Source organism: Anomaloglossus baeobatrachus, chromosome 6 (genome assembly GCF_048569485.1).
Source record: "Anomaloglossus baeobatrachus isolate aAnoBae1 chromosome 6, aAnoBae1.hap1, whole genome shotgun sequence".
In the NCBI taxonomy this organism is placed as follows: domain Eukaryota; kingdom Metazoa; phylum Chordata; class Amphibia; order Anura; family Aromobatidae; genus Anomaloglossus; species Anomaloglossus baeobatrachus.
Genome location: NC_134358.1, coordinates 14,686,821 through 14,708,253, shown reverse-complemented (window position 1 = coordinate 14,708,253; position 21,433 = coordinate 14,686,821). Strand labels below are relative to the sequence as shown.

At 51.0% G+C, this 21,433-nt stretch overlaps 1 protein-coding gene and 1 long non-coding RNA gene across 6 annotated transcripts in view; one reads left to right on the top strand and one right to left on the bottom strand.

Moving 5' to 3' along the window:
* Positions 1-2,879: 2,879 nt before the first annotated feature.
* LOC142316965 (uncharacterized) lies at positions 2,880-21,431 on the bottom strand. Of its 3 annotated transcripts, XR_012754645.1 has the most exons (4): positions 19,756-19,904; positions 8,889-8,993; positions 3,885-3,979; positions 2,880-3,804 (listed from the first exon to the last, which is right to left on the bottom strand). It is a non-coding gene; the product is annotated as an uncharacterized LOC142316965 (long non-coding RNA). The 3 variants fall into 3 exon arrangements; XR_012754646.1 differs by lacking the exons at positions 8,889-8,993; positions 19,756-19,904 and adding an exon at positions 21,284-21,431 and having other exon boundaries at positions 2,881-3,804; XR_012754644.1 differs by lacking the exon at positions 8,889-8,993 and having other exon boundaries at positions 2,881-3,804.
* Positions 19,794-21,433, top strand: part of LOC142316963 (F-box/LRR-repeat protein 6-like) — a 122,045-nt gene continuing 120,405 nt past the window's right edge. Inside the window, exons 1-2 of one of the 3 annotated variants that reach the window (XM_075352794.1) lie at positions 19,794-19,848; positions 20,901-21,208. In XM_075352794.1, coding sequence (XP_075208909.1) covers positions 20,901-21,208 — 308 coding nt within the window. In that variant the 5' untranslated portion in view covers positions 19,794-19,848. Of the gene's footprint in view, positions 19,891-20,900; positions 21,209-21,433 lie in introns of all 3 variants that reach the window. The other 2 variants (XM_075352795.1, XM_075352793.1) reach the window with 2 other exon arrangements.

The following is a 21,433-nucleotide window of genomic DNA, read 5'->3' as shown; positions in this document are numbered from 1 at the left end:
ACGTGCCGATTGCTCCAGAGCACCAGCGTTTTCTACGCTTCGTTATAGGAGACGAACACCTTCAGTTCGTAGCTCTGCCTTTCGGGCTGGCGACAGCCCCACGGGTCTTCACTAAGGTCATGGCAGCAGTAGTAGCAGTCCTGCACTCTCAAGGTCACTCTGTGATCCCGTATTTGGACGATCTACTTGTCAAGGCACCCTCTCAAGAGGCATGCCAACACAGCCTGAACGTTGCGCTGGAGACTCTCCAGAGTTTCGGGTGGATCATCATCTTTTCAAAGTCAAATCTGACCCCGACCCAATCGCTAACATATCTTGGCATGGAGTTTCATACTCTCTCAGCGATAGTGAAGCTTCCGCTGGACAAACAGCATTCACTACAGACAGGGGTGCAATCTCTCCTTCAAGGCCAGTCACACCCCTTGAGACGCCTCATGCACTTCCTAGGGAAGATGGTAGCAACAATGGAGGCAGTCCCTTTCGCGCAGTTTCATCTGCGTCCACTACAATGGGACATTCTCCGCCAATGGGACGGGAAGTCTACGTCGCTCGACAGGAACGTCTCCCTTTCTCAGGCGGCCAAAGAATCTCTTCGGTGGTGGCTTCTTTCCACCTCATTGTCAAAAGGAAAGTCCTTTCTACCCCCATCCTGGGCGGTGGTTACGACAGACGCGAGCCTATCAGGGTGGGGAGCAGTTTTTCTCCACCACAGGGCTCAAGGTACGTGGACTCAGCAAGAGTCCACCCTTCAGATCAATGTTCTGGAAATCAGAGCAGTGTATCTTGCCCTACAAGCCTTCCAGCAGTGGCTGGAAGGCAAGCAGATCCGAATTCAGTCGGACAACTCCACAGCGGTGGCATACATCAACCACCAAGGAGGAACACGCAGTCGGCAAGCCTTCCAGGAAGTCCGGCGGATTCTGACGTGGGTGGAAGACATGGCATCCACCATATCCGCAGTTCACATCCCAGGCGTGGAAAACTGGGAAGCAGACTTCCTCAGTCGCCAGGGTATGGACGCAGGGGAATGGTCTCTTCACCCGGACGTGTTTCAGGAGATCTGTCGCCGCTGGGGGATGCCGGACGTCGGCCTAATGGCGTCCCGGCACAACAACAAGGTCCCGGCTTTCATGGCACGGTCTCACGATCACCGAGCTCTGGCGGCGGACGCCTTAGTTCAAGATTGGTCGCAGTTCCGGCTACCTTATGTGTTCCCACCTCTGGCACTGTTGCCCAGAGTGCTGCGCAAGATCAGGTCCGACTGCCGCCGTGCCATCCTCGTCGCTCCAGACTGGCCGAGGAGGTCGTGGTACACGGATCTGTGGCACCTCACGGTAGGCCAACCGTGGGCACTACCAGACCGACCAGACTTGTTGTCCCAAGGGCCGTTTTTCCATCGGAATTCAGCGGCCGTGAACCTGACTGTGTGGCCATTGAGTCCTGGATCCTAGCGTCTTCAGGATTATCTCAAGAGGTCATTGCCACCATGAGACAGGCTAGAAAACCATCCTCCGCCAAGATCTACCACAGGACGTGGAAGATATTCTTATCTTGGTGCTCTGCTCAGGGAGTTTCTCCCTGGCCATTTGCATTGCCTACTCTTCTTTCCTTCCTGCAATCCGGTTTGGAAAAAGGTTTGTCGCTTGGCTCCCTTAAAGGACAAGTCTCAGCGCTATCTGTATTTTTTCAGAAACGCCTAGCACGACTTCCTCAGGTACGCACGTTCCTGCAAGGGGTTTGTCATATCGTCCCTCCTTACAAGCGGCCGTTAGAGCCCTGGGATCTGAACAGGGTTCTAATTGCTCTCCAGAAGCCGCCTTTCGAGCCTATGAGGGATGTTTCCCTTTCTCGCCTTTCACAGAAAGTGGCCTTTCTGGTAGCGGTCACGTCTCTTCGGAGAGTGTCCGAGCTAGCAGCGCTGTCATGCAAATCTCCCTTCCTGGTGTTTCACCAGGACAAGGTGGTTCTGCGCCCGATTCCGGAGTTTCTCCCTAAGGTGGTATCCCCCTTTCATCTCAATCAGGATATCGTCTTACCTTCTTTGTGTCCTCATCCAGTTCATCAATGTGAAAAGGATTTGCATTTGTTGGATCTGGTGAGAGCACTCAGAATCTACATTTCCCGCACGGCGCCTCTGCGCCGCTCGGAGGCACTCTTTATCCTTGTCGCTGGTCAGCGTAAAGGGTCGCAAGCTTCCAAATCCACCCTGGCTCGGTGGATCAAGGAACCAATTCTTGAAGCCTACCGTTCTGCTGGGATTCCGGTTCCCTCAGGGCTGAAGGCCCATTCTACCAGAGCCGTGGGTGCGTCCTGGGCATTACGGCACCAGGCTACGGCTCAGCAGGTGTGCCAGGCGGCTACCTGGTCGAGTCTGCACACTTTTACCAAGCATTATCAGGTGCATACCTACGCTTCGGCGGACGCCAGCCTAGGTAGACAAGTCCTTCAGGCGGCGGTTGCCCACCTGTAGGAAAGGGCTGTTTTACGGCCCTATCACGAGGTGTTATTTTACCCACCCAGGGACTGCTTTTGGACGTCCCAATTGTCTGGGTCTCCCAATTAGGAGCGACAAAGAAGAAGGGAATTTTGTTTACTTACCGTAAATTCCTTTTCTTCTAGCTCCAATTGGGAGACCCAGCACCCGCCCTGTTTTCTTAGGGATTTTTGTTTTTTCGGATACACATGTTGTTCATGTTGAATGGTTTCAGTTCTCCGATGTTTCTTCGGATCGAATTTGTTTTTAAACCAGTTATTGGCTTTCCTCCTTCTTGCTTTTGCACTAAAACTGAGGAGCCCGTGATCCCACGGGGGGGTGTATAGGCAGAAGGGGAGGGGCTTTACACTTTTAAGTGTAGTGCTTTGTGTGGCCTCCGGAGGCAGTAGCTATACACCCAATTGTCTGGGTCTCCCAATTGGAGCTAGAAGAAAAGGAATTTACGGTAAGTAAACAAAATTCCCTTCTTTGAATGAACACCTACCTCTGAAACCAACCAGCATTTTGTCTATGCATGCATATTCCCCAATTGAGTAACACGGCTGGCTGTTCCTAATGAACTTGTCATACACAAACGATATAGCTGCCACACGGTCAGTCTGCTGCCTTTCTTTTCGGTCTGTGCGATTATCGAAGCGAAGGGCCAGAAGTATGATAAACTCGTTTCCAAGACATAACGCAACAAAAAATTCTTGCCCCGTTCCATCAGTGGCAAAAAGCGCTGCGAGAGCTTCATGATTAGATTTTAAAATTGCAGAATACATCAAGATGGCCAGGAATGCTTTGAACTTGATCACGTCTAAATCTTTGTAGTCACTTCGATCTGTATCAGTCAGTTTTAGACGCAATTCAGACAGCTTTACATTCGTACAAAGTATTACTTCATCAATGAGGTATTCAGTAAACAGTAACTCCCACGATGACTGATCTGTGCAATCACAACCAAGCTGCCTGGCAAATGCGATATGATGTTGTGCCTTCTCATACGGATATTTGGCTGTTCTCCTGACCGCTTGAATTTGTTTTTTCCATAGAAATTTGTTGTACCTGGACGTGATTGTGCGGAGTCATCGTCATCTGAGGCAGATGTAGTGTCTTCACTTTCGTCCTCAGGCGCATCTTATCTTCCTCAGACTCGCTATTGTGTTCACTCTGGAAATCGGCTGGTACAACATCTCCTTCATCGCCACTAAAATAACTCTCTTCATTTTCAAGGATTGAATCTGCCCAATCCGCGAAACGGGGATCATCTGACCTCATAGACGTCCTGGAATTCGCCAGTTTTCATTTTTTGCCTGAGAGCAAGTGCACTAACAAACAGAAACACAGTTATACATTTGTGCAAAAATAAAACATTTTTCAAAATTTGAAAATGTGAAAAAAAAATTACCCGAGTGGTGATGTGGGGGTTCCTCAAGCCCAAGACTGCACTTAGCGACAGCTAACTCTGATATCCGTGTCCAGAAGAGAGGCCTTGACGACATCCTGTTGACAAGGAAATGGATGGAAGCTAGTGAGACACCTATCCTCATACCAACATTTTCCGATGAATGCCAGCTGAACAAAATTTCCCTGGGGTGTGGCAAACCCCACCTCACCAGTTGAGGGTTAACCCTTTAGGTGCTTCACAGGAACTAAAGCAATGTGGAATGAAAAAAGGAAAAAAAAAATTTTTACCTAAAAATGTTGCTTTACCCTAAATTTATTCACTTTTAGAAGAAATAACACAACAAAATGGACCCCAAAACTTGTTACCCACTGTCTTATGAGTGCGCCGATACCCCACATGTGTTAAAAAAACTCTGTTTGGACAAATGGGAGGGCTCGGAACAGAAGTAGCAATATTTGAATTTTAGAAAACAAATTGCACAAAGTGCGCTGGTGTGCGTGTCGCCATCTTGGATGCTCCGGAGGGAGGGCTCTGGAAAACCGGAGGGGGCTTCGGGGGACCAGAGAGAACTCCGGTGTACCGGAGGAGGGCTCAGGGGGAGGACATTTCTCTCCGATCTGAAATGTTTGATCATTTTCAGATCAGAGGGAAATTAATGCAGAGGAGGCGGCGGCAGTTTTCGGCGCGCTCCGGCGCCATCTTGAATGTTCCGAGGGGGGGGGGAGGAAAGAGGGAGGGGAGATTTCTCTGGTACCAGGGGCCTTGGAGGCATAACTGGCTTATTTTTTTCTCATCTGACATGTTTGATCACGTCAGATGAGAAAGAAATAAGTTTTACCTGCCATTTCTTTTTTTTTTTTTAATATGATCGGCGGTATACCAGCGATCACATTATCGGGGTCCAAAAAAACCACCCCGATTCATAATCTAGGGGGGGTCTCAGCTACCTCCGGTAGCTGAAACCCCTGAGATTTTCCGTCGCGTGGGGCACTAGTCTTTTTTTGGCATGACGTCTTAAAGCGTCGGAACAGAATAAGTATCCTATTTTTCCGACATTTTAAGTCGTAAAGCCGTCGTTATGGGGTTAAAAGGAAAGAAAAAAAAAAAAAAAGGTGAGCGAACCCTTGGAAATTTGGTTTGATGGGTTCAGACATACAGATAGGGACTTTAGATTTTGAGCCCCAATGGGGACAGTGTTCCTGATGTATGTAATGGTGCAGAGAAAACCTTGCATCACCTCTTGTGGGTGCTCTGGAGAAAAATGAGTCAGACAATAGGAACTCCGGCACACTCACTATCACCCTTAGAGACACAAAGAGTCGGAAAACATGAAACTGATATCAAAATCCTTTTCTTTTTATTTTGTAGTGAAAAAATGGGACGCATAGGACGTGCGGTTCACCCCTGACACCACGCAGGCATATGCTACCCGGACTCCCACCACTGTACCTCTAGGACCCCTATCCAGACTAAATACCAGTGGAGTCTCAGTCAGGTAGTCATCTAAACCAACATGGATTCCTTTTAGTGCTGACAAGTGTTACCACATTGTGGCTTTTCACCCCTGGTCCCCATACATTACTCCAGTCATCAATAGAAATCACCATATTTAACAGGCCATTTTAGACGTCTGACCACGTCAGAGACCTATCTACATACTATGGATCACTGAGGTGTTGGCCTCAATATAATCCAGCCCCTTTGCGCATGATCTTGCACCACCATACTATTGATTAAATACAATGTTTGGGACTCATACACCTTGATAACACTGCTACCTTCTACGTATAGTGTATCCCGATACTGACTAACTTGCATTCCCTAATCCATACAGCACTTCAGCATTGGTCTAACAATAGTGTCCTGTGCATATTCATCCGCTTTGTGTCCTTCCATTCTTAAGCCCATCCGACCTGATGAAGGCCAAATTGGCCGAAATGTTGTGATTGGCGGACCATTGTACAGCACTTTTGACACATTTTTTCACTACAAAATAAAAAGAAAAGGATTTTGATATCAGTTTCATGTTTTCCGACTCTTTGTGTCTCTAAGGGTGATAGTGAGTGTGCCGGAGTTCCTATTGCCTAATGTATGTAAAGCGCTGCAGAATATGTTAGCGCTATATAAAAAATAAAGGTTTTTTTTTTTCTTCAGACGGATTTTAGATAAAGTTTGGTTTTGGACCCAGACTTGACCTGAACCCCAATGGAAGTCACTAATTGGGCAGTCCGAGCCTCCACCCACATGCAGCCAGCCATAAACAGATCACTTCAATAGCGAGTAGATGGTGTTTTCCTTATTTTTGGGTGCAAGCTACATTGGATCACGCTGTTCTTGTCTCCAGTGCGAGCAGATCAAACACTGCACACGGCTCGCTCTGGGCTGAGCACCAGGTACCCGAGCACAGCGATGTGCTTGTGAGTTGTTTGCATACAGAAAGCACCCAAACTCTGTTTTTTGTAAAGTGTGTGTTTGGTACGAACATCGAACCTCGGGTTCGTTCAGTTACTAAGAACAACTACCCATTCCTACATGTAGGCACAAACGACACCACAAAAACCGACCTACCAACTATCTGCAAAGACTGAAAATCTGGAGAAAGTGAAGAAATTGGAGATGCAGGTAGTTTTCTCATCAATCCTCCCAGTTAATGGTCATCGCATCAGGAGATAGAATAGGATACTAGACGTGAACAGCTGGCTACGATAGTGGTGCAGACAGCAAGGATTCAGATTTTTGAGCCATGAAGTGAATTACCTCTACGATGGATACCTTCCTACAGTGCTGGCCAAAAGTATTGGCACCCGTGCAGTTCTGTCAGAGAATACTCAGTTTCTTCTTGAAAATGATTGCAATCACAAATTCTTTGGTATTATTATCTTCATTTATTTTGCTTGCAATGAAAAAACACAAAAGAGAATGAAACAAAAATCAAATCATTGATCATTTCACACAAAACTCCAAAATTGGGCCAGACAAAAGTATTGGCACCCTTAGCCTAATACTTGGTTGCACAACCTTTAGCCAAAATAACTGCGAACAACCGCTTCTGGTAACCATCAATGAGTTTCTTACAATGCTCTGCTGGAATTTTATACCATTCTTCTTTGGCAAACTGCTCCAGGTCCCTGAGATGTGAAGGGGGCCTTCTCCAAACTGCCATTTTGAGATCTCGCCACAGGTGTTCTATGGGATTCAGGTCTGGACTCATTGCTGGCCACTTTAGTAGTCTCCAGTGCTTTCTCTCAAACCATTTTCAAGTGCTTTTTGAAGTGTGTTTTGGGTCATTGTCCTGCTGGAAGACCCATGACCTCTGAGGGAGACCCAGCTTTCTCACACTGGGCCCTACATCTTGCTGCAAACTTTGTTGGTAGTCTTCAGACTTCATAATGCCATGCACACGGTCAAGCAGTCCAGTGCCAGAGGCAGCAAATCAACCCCAAAACATCAGGGAACCTTCGCCATGTTTGACTGTTGGTACCATGTTCTTTTCTTTGAATGCCTGTTTTTTTTTCCTGTAAACTCTATGTTGATGGCTTTTCCCAAAAAGCTCTACTTTTGTCTCATCTGACCAGAGAACATTCTTCCAAAACGTTTTAGGCTTTCTCAGGTAAGTTTTGGCAAACTCCAGCCTGGCTTTTTTATGCCTCGGGGTAAGAAGTGGGGTCTTCCTGGGTATTCTACCATACAGTCCCTTTTCATTCAGACGCCCACGGATAGTACGGGTTGACACTGTTGTACCCTCAGACTGCAGGGCAGCTTGAACTTGTTTGGATGTTAGTCGAAGTTCTTTATCCACCATCCGCACAATCTCGCGTTGAAATCTCTCGCTAGCCACAGTGCCATGGGCTTTAAACGTCTTGATGACACTGCGCACTGTAGACACAGGAACTTTCAGGTCTTTGGAGATGGACTTGTAGCCTTGAGATTGCTCATGCTTCCTCACAATTTGGATTCTCAAGTTCTCAGACAGTTCTTTGGTCTTCTTTTTTTTCTCCATGCTCAATGTGGTACACACAAGGACACCGGACAGAGGTTGAGTCAACTTTAATCCATGTCAACTGGCTGCAAGTGTGATGTAGTCATTGCCAACACCTGTTAGGTGCCACAGGTAAGTTATAGGTGCTGTTAATTACACAAATTTCAGAAGCATCACTTGTATTTTCAAACAGTGCCAATACTTTTGTCCACCCCCTTTTTTATGTTTGGTGTGGAATTATATCCAATTTGGCTTTTTGACTTTTTTTTTTCCATTGAAGACAAATCAAATGAAAATACCAAAGATTTGTGATTGCAATCATTTTCAGGAAGAAACTGAGTATTCTCTGACAGAATTGCAGGGGTGCCAATACTTTTGGCCAGCACTGTATAGACAGATTACACCTCACAAAACCTGGAAAACACACATTTCCCAGAAGACTTGCCACGCTCATCAGTAGGCTTTAATTGAGAAGAAGAAGAAGGGATGGGAAGAAAAAACACCAGACAGGAACATGCAGCTAAGGACGAATTAACGAAGGATACTACTATATGTGGTGAGGAGGACAGAATACTCACAAGGAAGCTAAGAGAAGGGGAGCAACAGAGCACAAAGCAGGGAGAACTAGAGCTTGTAATACAGAAGGAGAATGATGGCGTCATTGGCATCACAGAAACCTGGTGGAGTGACACGCATGATGGGAACATACAGATGGAAGGATTCAACTCCAAAAAGAAGATCTAGCAAAAGAGGTGGAGGAGTTGCATTGTATGTCAAATAAATCACGTCTCCACAGAAATTGAAGTTTCAGTTAATGAGAATCTGTTAGAAGATATTTGGGTAAGAAATCATGGAGAAAACAATGGCAAGGATATCATAATAGGCATTTATTATAGACCACCTTGTCAAACCGAGGATATGGCTGAGATTATTTCCCACCAAATGGCCACATTCTCAGAAAAACATGAAATGGTGAACATGGGAGATTTCAACTACCCAGAAGACATTCATTGGGAAACCCTCACCCATAAGAGGAAAGGCTCCATCTAATTCTTATGCTCCTCGCAGACAACTTCATCTCCCAGCTGGAAGAAGACAATATGAGGGCAGCAGCCATCTTGGACCTCCTCCTAAACAACAAAGAGGATATTGGTAATAGGCTAAAAGGTAGCAGGGACACTGGCACTCAGCGATCATGCCATCCTTGAATTTGGGGTTGTAAAAGGAGGATACCTGAGAAGACACAGGCTTCAATGCTTGACTTTAGCAGAGGGCCTAGAATGATAAAAGACCAAGGAAGTCTCCAGATAACACCATGAAGACCAATTAGGTCTCCAAACAACACCATAAAGACCAAGGAAGTCTCCAAACAAGTCGTAGACAAAGTGATGAGAAGTACAAGTCAGGGTTGGGTTCTAAAGAAAAGAAAAAAAAATAGCCCAATCTCTTATGATCCCTTGGAACACCATCAAACCTATTATCACATGGAAAGAACATGGTACAACAACAAAACTACCAAGATAAGGCCGCCCAGCACAACTCTCAGTCCGGGCAATGAGAAAGGCAGCACAGAGGCCAAAGATGAACCTGAAGGAGCTGCAAAGTTCCCAAGAAGAGACTAGAGGATCTGTCCATATGACCACAATAAGCCGTACTCTCCATAGAGCCAACCATTATGGAAAAGTGGCCAGAAAAAAGCCTTTACTTACAGGCAAAAAATTGGAGGCTCGCTTTGAGTTTGACAAAAGACATGTGGGAGACTCCCCAAATGTATGGTGGAAGGTGCTGTGCTCAGATGAGCCCAAAATTGAACTTTTTGGCTACAAACGGAAACGTTATAAAGAAAAAAGATTTAAGGACAAATGAACAAATCATATTTAATAATGTGCATATGGGGTAACTCCCAAATTAACAACTTCAAACAAAACGATACCTGGAGTTTTGAACACCCCTGTAATATTAAAGGTCATATTGATCTGTCCATACAAAAGATCATGAGCTGGTTCTTTAATAAAAAAAACAATACCTTTATAAAACAATTTTAGAAATTCTGGACAGACGTACATGATTTATAGTTATGAAACAAAAAAATAGTGGCCCAGGACAAAGAGGTGAGGACAAGGAAAAAAAACAAACAAAAAAACCCCACATCCATAAGGTAGGACTTCAATTGAAGTCAGAGTAACATCAGCCAAAGAAATACACGACTGGAATATCACAAAAGACCGCCATACAACAGCACTCAAGCCTATATTCAACATTCACCACAAGGTGGTGCTAAACTAGCACACTATCCAAGGCCGGTTTCAGAAGACCGTGTTTAATCGGGTACCAGTCACACGCTTGGTTATGGTCATACGTGTGTCACTTGTGTGACATCCGTGTTTGCATATGTGTGACAGGTACCGGAGAAAACACGGGTCTGTGAATTAAAATGATTTTCCATATTTACCTGCTTTCTTCAGCTCTGCTGCCTCCCGCTCCTGATCCCCGCTCATTATATTCATCACCGCACTCAGGACCTGGAAGCTGGAGCAGCGCTGTCCCCAGCGCCGGGCACAGCACCGCCGAGGACAGCATCGCGGGGACAGGTGAGTATTCTGCAATCACAGTGACATCCAGGAGGTCATCAGAGTTCCCAATGAACTCTGATGACATCCTGATGATCCCCGCGCTACATCTTCATGGGTTCATCAGAGTTCATTGGGAACTGTGATGAGTCCCCGATGCAATCCCTGCAATGCTTCAACTTCCAGGTTTTCACCACACACACACACACACACACACACACACACGTATACACACATGTATACACACAAAACAGACACATATGGATACACTGAGCACATACACACACTCTGCTGTATACTCACCCAGCGATGCGGTCCCCGGCACTGAAGTCCCCAGCGCTGTCCCCGCTTCCAGCTCCACAAGGCACTGAATATTCAGTGAGTATAATGAGCGGGGGTGAGGAGCCGGAGACAGCATCGCTAGAGAGAGGTAAATGTAGAAAATCTTTTCATTAAAAAGACCCATGTTTTCTCCGGTACGTGTCACACTGATGTCACACAGATCACATCAGTGTGCGATCCGTGTCACACCCGTGCTGCCAGCGAAAAAATGGACATGCCTGCGTGTGTGCGTGCGTGGTCATGAGAGGTCACACGGTCCGTGTGACAACACGGACGTGTGAGTAACAGCAAATAATAACATGGGTACGTGTGGCATCCGTGTTAAAAACGGATGTCACAAGGACATCTGAAACCAGCCTTAGGCAATCTAAGCCAATGATTGAAAAACTGTTCAACAACATTTCCTACGGAGGAACAGAAATAGCAATGTGACGTGGCCAGATGGTTACTCACCCATAAAGTGTACAGTTCCTGGATGTGCCACGACGCGCGTTTCACACTTGGCTTCCTCAGGAGGTTGCTTAGATATTGTGCTACTTTAGCACCATCTTGTGGTGAATATTGAATATTGGCTTGAATGCTGTTTTATGGCGATCATTTGTGATATACCAGTCGTAACTGTGAAATTCCAGATTGTGAGGTAGCAAACCATGAAAAAAAGAGAATTTTGTTTACTTACCGTAAATTCTTTTTCTTATAGTTCCGTATTGGGAGACCCAGACCATGGGTGTTTAGCTTCTGCCTCCGGAGGACACACAAAGTACTACACTTAAAAGTGTAGCTCCTCCCTCTGAGCTTATACACCCCCTGGTGAGCAGACTTAGCCAGTTTAGTGCAAAAGCTGAAGGAGAATAGCCACCCACAAGTAAAACAGAGCAAAAGCCGTAACAACCGGAGACTCTGTCAACGACAATAGCCGGTGAAACACGCGGAACAAGAAATTGCCAATAGGCAACAGGGAGGGAGCTGGGTCTCCCAATACGGAACTATAAGAAAAAGAATTTACGGTAAGTAAACAAAATTCTCTTTTTCTTTATCATTCCTATGGGAGACCCAGACCATGGGACGTCTCAAAGCAGTCCATGGGTGGGAAATAAACAGAAAAACTAAGAAGTAGGCGGAGCCTAACTTCACAAATGGGCGACAGCCGCCTGAAGGATGCATCTGCCCAAGCTCGCATCTGCCGAAGCATGAGCATGCACTTGGTAGTGCTTCGAGAAGGTATGCAGGCTAGTCCAAGTGGCAGCCTGACAGACTTGTTGAGCCGTAGCCTGGTGCCTGAAAGCCCAAGAGGCACCGACAGCTCTGGTCGAATGTGCCTTGATCCCCGGCGGGGGAGGCACCTGAGTACACTGGTAGGCGTCCGAAATGGTCGACCTAATCCAACGGGCTAAGGTCGGCTTAGAAGCAGAGAGGCCCTTGCGCCAGCCTGTGGTTAGCACAAAAAGAGAAGTGCACCGCCTAAGAGCAGCGGTGCGAGACACATAGATCCGGAGAGCACGCACCAGATCCAGAGTATGCAACGCTTTTTCAAAGCGATGAACAGGAGCCGGACAAAAGGAAGGTAGGGTAATGTCCTGGTTAAGGTGGAAAGGAGAGACCACCTTAGGAAGAAAGTCCGGAGTCGGACGGAGAACCACCTTGTCTTGATGAAAAACCAAAAAAGGTGACTCCGAAGAGAGCGCAGCCAAATCAGAGACTCTCCTGAGGGAAGTTATGGCCACCAGAAAGGCCACTTTCTGTGAAAGACGAAACAAAGAAACCTTCCTAAGGGGCTCAAAGGGGGGTTTCTGCAAAACCGTGAGAACCAAATTAAGGTCCCAGGGATCTAAGGGCCGCCGGTAAGGCGGAATGATGTGAGACGCGCCCTGCGTGAAGGTGCGGACCTGAGCCAGCCGAGCGAGACGCCGCTGGAACAGCACTGACAGAGCTGAGACTTGTCCCTTGAGAGAGTTGAGGGACAGTCCTAGCTGTAGACCGGACTGTAGAAAGGACAGAAGGGTCGGCAAGGAGAATGGCCAAGGAGGATGGCCGGAAGAGCGACACCAGGACAGGAAAATTTTTCAAGTCCTGTGAGAGATCTTGGCGGAGGAAGACTTACGGGCCCGAGTCATAGTGGAGATGACTTCAGGAGGAATACCAGAAGCCGTCAAGATCCAGGACTCAAGAGCCACGCCGTCAATTTGAGAGCCGCAGAATTCAGGTGGAAAAACGGACCTTGCGAGAGAAGGTCTGGACGGTCCGGGAGATGCCACGGCACCTCTACGGACAGATGGAGCAGGTCTGGGTACCAAGCTCGCCTGGGCCAGTCCAGTGCAATGAGGATGACTCGACGGCCCTCCATTCTGATCTTGCGCAGGACTCTGGGCAAGAGAGCTAGAGGGGGAAACACGTAGGACAGACGAAACTGGGACCAGTCTTGAACCAGAGCGTCCGCGGCGAAGGCCTGAGGATCGTGGGAGCGAGCCACGTAAACCGGAACCTTGTTGTTGTAACGGGATGCCATTAGATCCACGTCCGGAGTGCCCCACTTGCGGCAGATTGACTGAAACACTGCCGGGTGCAGGGACCACTCGCCACCGTCCACGGATTGACGGCTGAGATAATCTGCCTCCCAGTTTTCTACGCCTGGGATGTGGACTGCGGATATGGTGGACTTGGAGTCCTCCGCCCATTGAAGAATGCATTGGACCTCCAACATTGCCAGGCGGCTGCGTGTCCCGCCTTGGTGATTGATGTAGGCAACCGCTGTCGCGTTGTCTGACTGGACTCGAATGTGCCTGCCCGCCAACAGGTGGTGAAAGGCTAGGAGAGCTAGAAGCACAGCTCTGGTTTCCAGCACATTGATTGAAAGGGCTGACTCGGACAGAGTCCAAGTGCCCTGTGCTCTGTGGTGGAGATATACCGCTCCCCAGCCGGATAGGCTGGCATCCGTGGTGAGAATCACCCAGGACGGGGCCAGGAAGGAGCGCCCCTGGGACAGAGAGAGGGGCCGAAGCCACCACTGAAGAGAGCTCCTGGTCTGTGGCGACAGAGCCACCAACCTGTGCAAGGAGGAAGGCCGCTTGTCCCAACAGCGGCGAATGTCCAGCTGCAGGGGACGCAGATGGAACTGGGCAAAGGGAACAGCCTCCATTGACGCCACCATTTGACCTAGCACCTGCATCAGGCGCCTGAGGGAATAATGGCGGGGTCTCAGCAGAGAGCGCACCGCCAGTTGGAGGGACTGCTGTTTGACTAATGGCAACTTCACAAGTGCCGGCAAAGTCTCGAACTGCATCCCTAGGTACGTGAGACTCTGGGTCGGAGACAGAGTGGATTTGGGAAGATTGACAAGCCACCCGAACTGGGCTAGAGTGGCGAGAGTGAGCGAGACACTCCGCTGACAGTCCACGCTGGATGACGCCTTGACTAGAAGGTCGTCCAGGTAAGGAATCTGCCAACCCCTGTAGGTGCAGGACCGCAATCACTGCTGCCATTACCTTGGTGAATACCCGAGGAGCTGTGGCCAACCCGAAAGGAAGAGCCACGAATTGGAAATGATCTTCTCCGATTGCAAAACGTAGCCAACGCTGGTGTGAAACTGCAATTGGCACATGCAGATAGGCATCTCTGATGTCGATGGACGCCAGGAAATCTCCTTGGGTCATTGAGACAATGACTGATCGCAGAGACTCCATGCGAAAGTGCCGCACCTGAACATGCTTGTTGAGAAGCTTGAGATCCAGGATGGGCCGGAAGAAACCGTCCTTTTTGGGAACTAGGAAGAGATTTGAGTAGAAACCTCTGAACCGTTCCCGTGCGGGAACCGGTACAATTACTCCGTTGGCCTGCAAGGATGCCACGGCCTGTGAGAAGGCGGCGGCCTTGGAGCAGGGGGGAGTTAAGAGAAAAAATCTGTTTGGCGGGCTGGAAGAGAATTCTATCCTGTAGCCGTGGGAGATGATATCCCTTACCCACTGATCGGAGACGTGTTGAAACCACGCGTCGCCAAAGTGGGAGAGCCTGCCACCGACTAAGGACGTTGCTGGCGCGGACAGATAGTCACGAGGAGGCTGCCTTAGCGGCAGCACCTCCTGCGGTCTTCTGTGGACGTGCTTTTGGGCGCCAGTTGGATTTCTGGTCCTTGCTGAGTTAGTGGACGAGGCCGAGGGCTTAGAGGACGACCAGTTGGAGGAACGAAAGGAACGAAACCTCGACTGATTCCTACCCTGGACAGGTTTCCTGGTTTTGGTTTGTGGCATGGAAGTACTCTTCCCGCCAGTAGCTTCCTTAATAATTTCATCCAGCTGTTCTCCGAACAGCCGGGACCCAGCAAAAGGGAGCCCCGCAAGGTACTTCTTTGAAGAAGCATCTGCCTTCCACTCTCGAAGCCACAAGATCCTGCGGATAGCGAGGGAATTAGCCGAAGCCACCGCAGTGCGGTGAGAAGCCTCCAGCATGGCAGACATGGCATAGGATGAAAAAGCTGAAGCTTGGGAAGTTAAGGCAACCAATTCGGGCATAGATTCCCTGGCGAGGGAATGCATCTCCTCTAGAGAAGCAGAGATGGCTTTGAGAGCCCACACTGCTGCAAAAGTCGGGGAAAACGAGGCCCCCGCCGCTTCATATACGGATTTGGCCAGAAGGTCAATCTGGCGGTCAGTGGAATCCTTAAGGGAGGTGCCATCAGCCACCGACACAACGGTCCGGGCTGAGAGCCTAGACACCGGAGGGTCTACCTTTGGGGAATGAGCCCACTCTTTGACCACCTCAGGTGGAAAGGGGAAGCGGTCATCAGAACCACGCTTTGGGAAGCGTTTGTCAGGACAGGCCCTGGGCTTGGTCACAGCGGCCTGAAAACTGGAGTGGTTAAAGAACACACTCTTTGCTCTCTTAGGCGAGGTAAACTGGTGCTTTTCTGCCAGAGAGGGTTGCTCCTCTGATACTGGTGGATTGAGATCCAGTACAGAATTAATGGAGGCAATCAAGTCACTAACATCTGAGTCACTTTCGGACAGATCAATGGGGTACATGGAGGTAGCCTCCGAGCCCCCTGTAAAGGCATCCTCCTCACCCTGCGAGTCAGCTCCTGAATCAGAGCCGCGGGACGAGGAGGGAGAAGGAACCCTGCGTCTCTTCTTAGGAGGACGGGGTCTGGGACCAGATGATGAATCCTCTGTGAGCTCCGGTCCTGAGAGAGCCCTAGCAGCAGAGGCACCCTGTGAAGGGGGCTGATGCATGGTCAGCAAAGTCCTGGACAAAAGTCCCATGGACTCAGCAAAAGACTGGGAGATAGACCTAGAAAAAGATTCTACCCAAACCGGAAGTTCAGCCACAGGAGCAGCCGGAGGGACCACTGGGGGTGAGACTCCAGGCTGTGGCACCGCCAAGTTAGAGCAGGCATCACAATGTGGACAGGTGCTCGGTTCAGGCAGCAGGAGCTTACATGCAGTGCATACTGATTAAAGCTTTGGAGCCTTGCTCCTCGTGTGAGACATGCTGCTGGAGTGGGGGCTCTGCAAGAGAATGAACCCCAGAGAGTATATACAGAGGTCCACAACCAGAGGTTGTGGCTTACCAGACCGCTGAAGCGGTGTTGTGTGCCCTCCAGATCCCAAAGCCCGGACCTCCAAACACAGCACCCAGCAGGGATGCGACCAGCGCTGAGTGAATCTGAGAAAATGGCCGCCGGAGCGAGGAGAGGAGGCGGGACTTGCTCTAAAGAGCGGGATCTGGAGGGCCATAGAAACCTACAGGGGAGGAGGGACGCCCCAGCAGTGGGGAGTGTCCCTCCCCTGTGCAGAACGGCCGCCGGGCGGAGCCGAGCCTGTCCCTCTGCATGAGTGACATGCGAGGGCAGTGAAACTGAAACTAGGCCTCCGGCGAAGCCGGGGCCTAAATTAGAGCGGCGAGGCCGACGCGCAGGCACCATCGGCGCAGTTCTAGTGCGACAGCTAGAGAACCCGCCGGAAATGTCAGTAAACACAGCAAGCACACTCTCCCCAACAAATAAAGCACAGGGACCCCCATAAATAAACGTCTCAGGTACTTAGCTGCCGAGACGCAGGGCCAGGTTCCTGGGGATGAGTGCTCCGGTCCAGCAGGGTCCGGAAGGGCTGCGGATGGAGACCGGCCTCCTGCCAGGCATGGAGACCGTGCTGGCTCCCACTTCAAGCCAGAGCCCAGGAGGGATGGTGAAGGAGCGCGACATGTAAGGCTCCAGCCTTGGAAATCAACCTTAACAACACCGCCGACACAGTGGGGTGAGAAGGGACATGCCGGGAGTCCAGACGTGGACCCGCTTTTCTTCAAACTCTTTCCAAAAATCAAACAAATCAGATGAGAATGCATGTGTGGATGTATGCCTCCTGAACACAAAGTGATAAACTGGCTAAGTCTGCTCACCAGGGGGTGTATAAGCTCAGAGGGAGGAGCTACACTTTTAAGTGTAGTACTTTGTGTGTCCTCCGGAGGCAGAAGCTAAACACCCATGGTCTGGGTCTCCCATAGGAACGATAAAGAAATATCAAGGGGATGAATACTTTTGCAAGGCTGTGTGTGTGTGTGTGTGTCTGTGTGTGGACTCGGTTTATAGTGCAAGAGGAACTAAGCTATTAACCCCCTCATGCACTTGAATGTACATGTACGTCCTAGAAGGGGTGTAGTGTCCGACAGGTCTGCGCCGTCCCTTGCTGTTTAGCCCCCTAAATGCTGCGATCATGGCACTTAGGAGACAGGGAAAGGGATCCCACTCCCTCTCTCCACTGATCGGGATCCTCGTGATGTAACCATGAGGGCCTGATCATCACCATGATGACCTTCGGGTCAGCAGACTATGTGAAGCCTCAATGATCACGCCTGCAGCATGATGCTTGAAGCTTCTGAGTGCAGCTCTGACAGCGGCAGTGTTTTGCAATGATCCATCATTAGGGTATGTGCGCACGTTGCGTACTAGCCCAGCACCGTAAAAGGTGCGCTTCAGAGCGCAGCTGAAAAGCTCCGTTCTGAAGCGCATGGTGCCGGCGAGAACGTGCGCTCTGCCTGCAGCTCCTGCCATAGACAGAGCAGGAGCTGCCGGCAAAGCGCACGGAAGAAGTGACATGTCACTTCTTTTTGCGCAGCGCTTCGGCAGTAGCCGAAGCGCTGCGCACTAAAACGTCACGTGCGCACGGCCCCTGCACAATCTCCATAGACTGTGCAGGGGACGCAGGACGCATGCAGTTACGCTGCGCTGCAAAGCGCAGCGTAACTGCATGAATTTACGCAACGTGCGCACATAGCCTTACAGTACAGCTGTGATCAGACCGGTGAAAGGTAATGTCCCATATAGGGACTAAGCAAAAAAGTAAAAAAAAAAAGTTATTCCAAGAAATACTTATATTTGAGTAATAAAAAAAAAAAAAAGGTAGACATATTTGGTATTGCCGCATAGGTAACAACCTGATCTATAAAACTATTACTCTAGTTAACCCTCTCTGTGAACACAGTAAAAAAATAAAGAAAAAAGTTGTAAAAAAACTGTCTGCAGCTGACAAAAAAAGTTGAATAAAACTTGATCAACGTGAGGTTGTCGGCAGAGCGGAGGAGGGGCGGTTGTCGGCAGAGCGGAGGAGGAGCGGTTGTCGGCAGAGTGGAGGAGGGGCGGGGCGGTTGTCGGCAGAGCGGAGGAGGGGAGGGGCGGTTGCCGACAGAGCGGAGGAGGAGAGGGGCGGTTGTCGGCAGAGCGGAGGAGGAGAGGGGCGGTTGTCGGCAGAGCGGAGGAGGAGAGGGGCGGTTGTCGGCAGAGCGGAGGAGGAGAGGGGCGGTTGTCGGCAGAGCGGAGGAGGAGAGGGGCGGTTGTCGGCAGAGCGGAGGAGGAGAGGGGCGGTTGTCGGCAGAGCGGAAGAGGGGAGGGGCGGTTGTCGGCAGAGCGGAGGGAAGGGGCGGTTGTCGGCAGAGCGGAAGAGGGGAGGGGCGGTTGTCGGCAGAGCGGAGGAGGGGCGGTTGTCGGCAGAGCGGAGGAGGAGCGGTTGTCGACAGAGTGGAGGAGGGGCGGGGCGGTTGTCGGCAGAGCGGAGGAGGAGAGGGGCGGTTGTCGGCAGAGCGGAGGAGGAGAGGGGCGGTTGTCGACAGAGCGGAGGAGGAGAGGGGCGGTTGTCGACAGAGCGGAGGAGGAGAGGGGCGGTTGTCGGCAGAGCGGAGGAGGAGAGGGGCGGTTGTCGGCAGAGCGGAGGAGGAGAGGGGCGGTTGTCGGCAGAGCGGAAGAGGGGAGGGGCGGTTGTCGGCAGAGCGGAAGAGGGGAGGGGCGGTTGTCGGTCGGCAGAGCGGAGGTGGGGAGGGGTGGTTGTCGGCAGAGCGGAGGAGTGGAGGGGCGGTTGTCGGCAGAGCGGAGGAGGGGAGGGGCGGTTGTCGGCAGAGCGGAAGAGGGGAGGGGCGGTTGTCGGCAGAGCGGAGGAGGGGAGGGGCGGTTGTCGGCAGAGCGGAGGAGGGGAGGGGCGGTTGTCGGCAGAGCGGAGGAGGGGCGGTTGTCGGCAGAGCGGAGGAGGGGAGGGGCGGTTGTCGGCAGAGCGGAGGAGGGGCGGTTGTCGGCAGAGCGGAGGAGGGGAGGGGCGGTTGTCGGCAGAGGGGAGGAGGGGAGGGGCGGTTGTCGGCAGAGCGGAGGAGGGGAGGGGCGGTTGTCGGCAGAGCGGAGGAGGGGAGGGGCGGTTGTCGGCAGAGCGGAGGAGGGGAGGGGCGGTTGTCGGCAGAGCGGAGGAGGGGAGGGGCAGCTAAATCAGGAGAAAGGGAATATAAAAATAAAGGAGCAGCAGAAAGTCAGACAAAAGGAGAAAGAGATGGCGAGACGCCTGGGGATAAGGCCATAACTATATGTCCCACCATGTGGAGGGATGATACTGCACAGAGAACGCAGCCATGAGTGTACAGGGCAGTGTGTATTAAGGACGCAGTACACGGGACATTCCCCGCTCCACCGCATGGCGGCGCTCTGCGCCTCTCAGCCCCGGTCACGTGTTCTCACCTCTTGTGCCCATCACTTCCGGCATATCACGTGGTCAGCTGCTCGGCTGCTGGTTGGCGGAAATCGTCACCTCACGACTGAGGTAAATCTGAGGTAAAACCCGGCGGGAAGAACAAGCATCTATCAGGGAGCAAGGTGCGACCAGAACCGCCCGCCGAAGGGAAGAAAGATGTGCAGCTCAGTCCACCAATAGAGTGCGAGCATCGCCCCTGACCCCGCCCATACGGCGAGCAGAGGACGGACAATGAGCCGCCCCCCTTCCCGAAACTGTGCCCCCCCCACCACCTCCAATAATGTGCCCCAATACTCTACCCGTCACCCCCAATACTGTGCCCCCAATACTCTGCCCCACTCCCCATGCTGTGTCCCCCCATACTGCGCCCCCTATATGACCACTCTCTTTCTGCCTCCCCAGTATGGCCCCTCATACTATACCCACCAATATTGCCATCTCCCACACTACAGCACCCCCTCAATGCCCCCAAACTGCACCCTCCACAGACCTCCTCATAACACTGCGCCCCTGCAGGACCCCCGATACCCTGCTGCTCCCCTGATACTGTGCCCATTTTACTGCAGCACCCCTCACTGCCCCCGGACTGCACTGCACCTCGCCTGCATTGCTCCCCCCTAACTTGGCTTTTCCGCTGCAGTGTCCTCCTCACTGCCCCCACACTGCATTTCCCCCCTGCACTGGCTTCCCCACACTGTCACCCCCTCACTGCCTCTGCATTGCAGAACCTCTCCCTGCACTGCGCCCCTCTTCTGCACTCTTACACTGCTGCTCCCTCTGCACTGTACCCCCTCAGGACACTCGTACTGGGCCCCCCAATATTGTATCATTCTCCACCTTCCACAGCGGTGGGTGTGCTGACATTACCGGCGTCTCCAGCACCACCCGCCGGATCCCCATGGCACTGTGGGTGACCTATTTCAAGTAGTTATTGTCCCTGCCTATTGTTGACATCTGCACTGACCGGTGTCGTATTCGACACTGCCAAAGATCGTCAGGATTGCCCGTTGGGAGCGGTGGCACTGCCCATTGTCGGGGCTGCCCGATGTCGCCACCTGCGCTGCCTGTTGTTGGCGGTGTTGCTCCCAGGTGTCTTCTGCGCAGTGTCGTCATCTCTGTGTCTTCTCCACAGATGGCATCTTCCAGCTCTCGTGGACGCCACACAGGAAAACGAGCTAAGAAAGCCGTGCGCAAGAGACGGAGTCGGCTGCAGGAGGAAGAGTATTACGTGCAGCAAACAGACAAGGACATGATGTTTCTCCTCCCCAACGTGATGGGTGATGAGATGGTCACCGTGGTGAAGCGCGTGCGCAGAATAGTGAGGTCCAGCCCCCTCATCACCAAAGACCACGGATGGGGCAGTGTGATGCCACACGAAATCATCCACAGGGTGTTCCAGCTGGTGGTGGATAGTGATGGTGCGGTGCCCGCCCTGTGCAGGTGAGGAGGTGGCCCCAGTGTAGCTGTTGTGAGCATGATCTCTGCATAGAGATGCTGAGAGTCCCTGTCACCTACCTCAGTCTTGTCCCCTCCTGTTGGCAGTGATTTCTCGGATTTTGTGACCTCCTTTTGGCAGTGATTTCTCAGATTTTGTCCCCTTCTGTTGGCAGTGATTTCTCGAGTGTTGTCCCCTCCTGTTGGCAGTGATTTCTCGAGTGTTGTCCC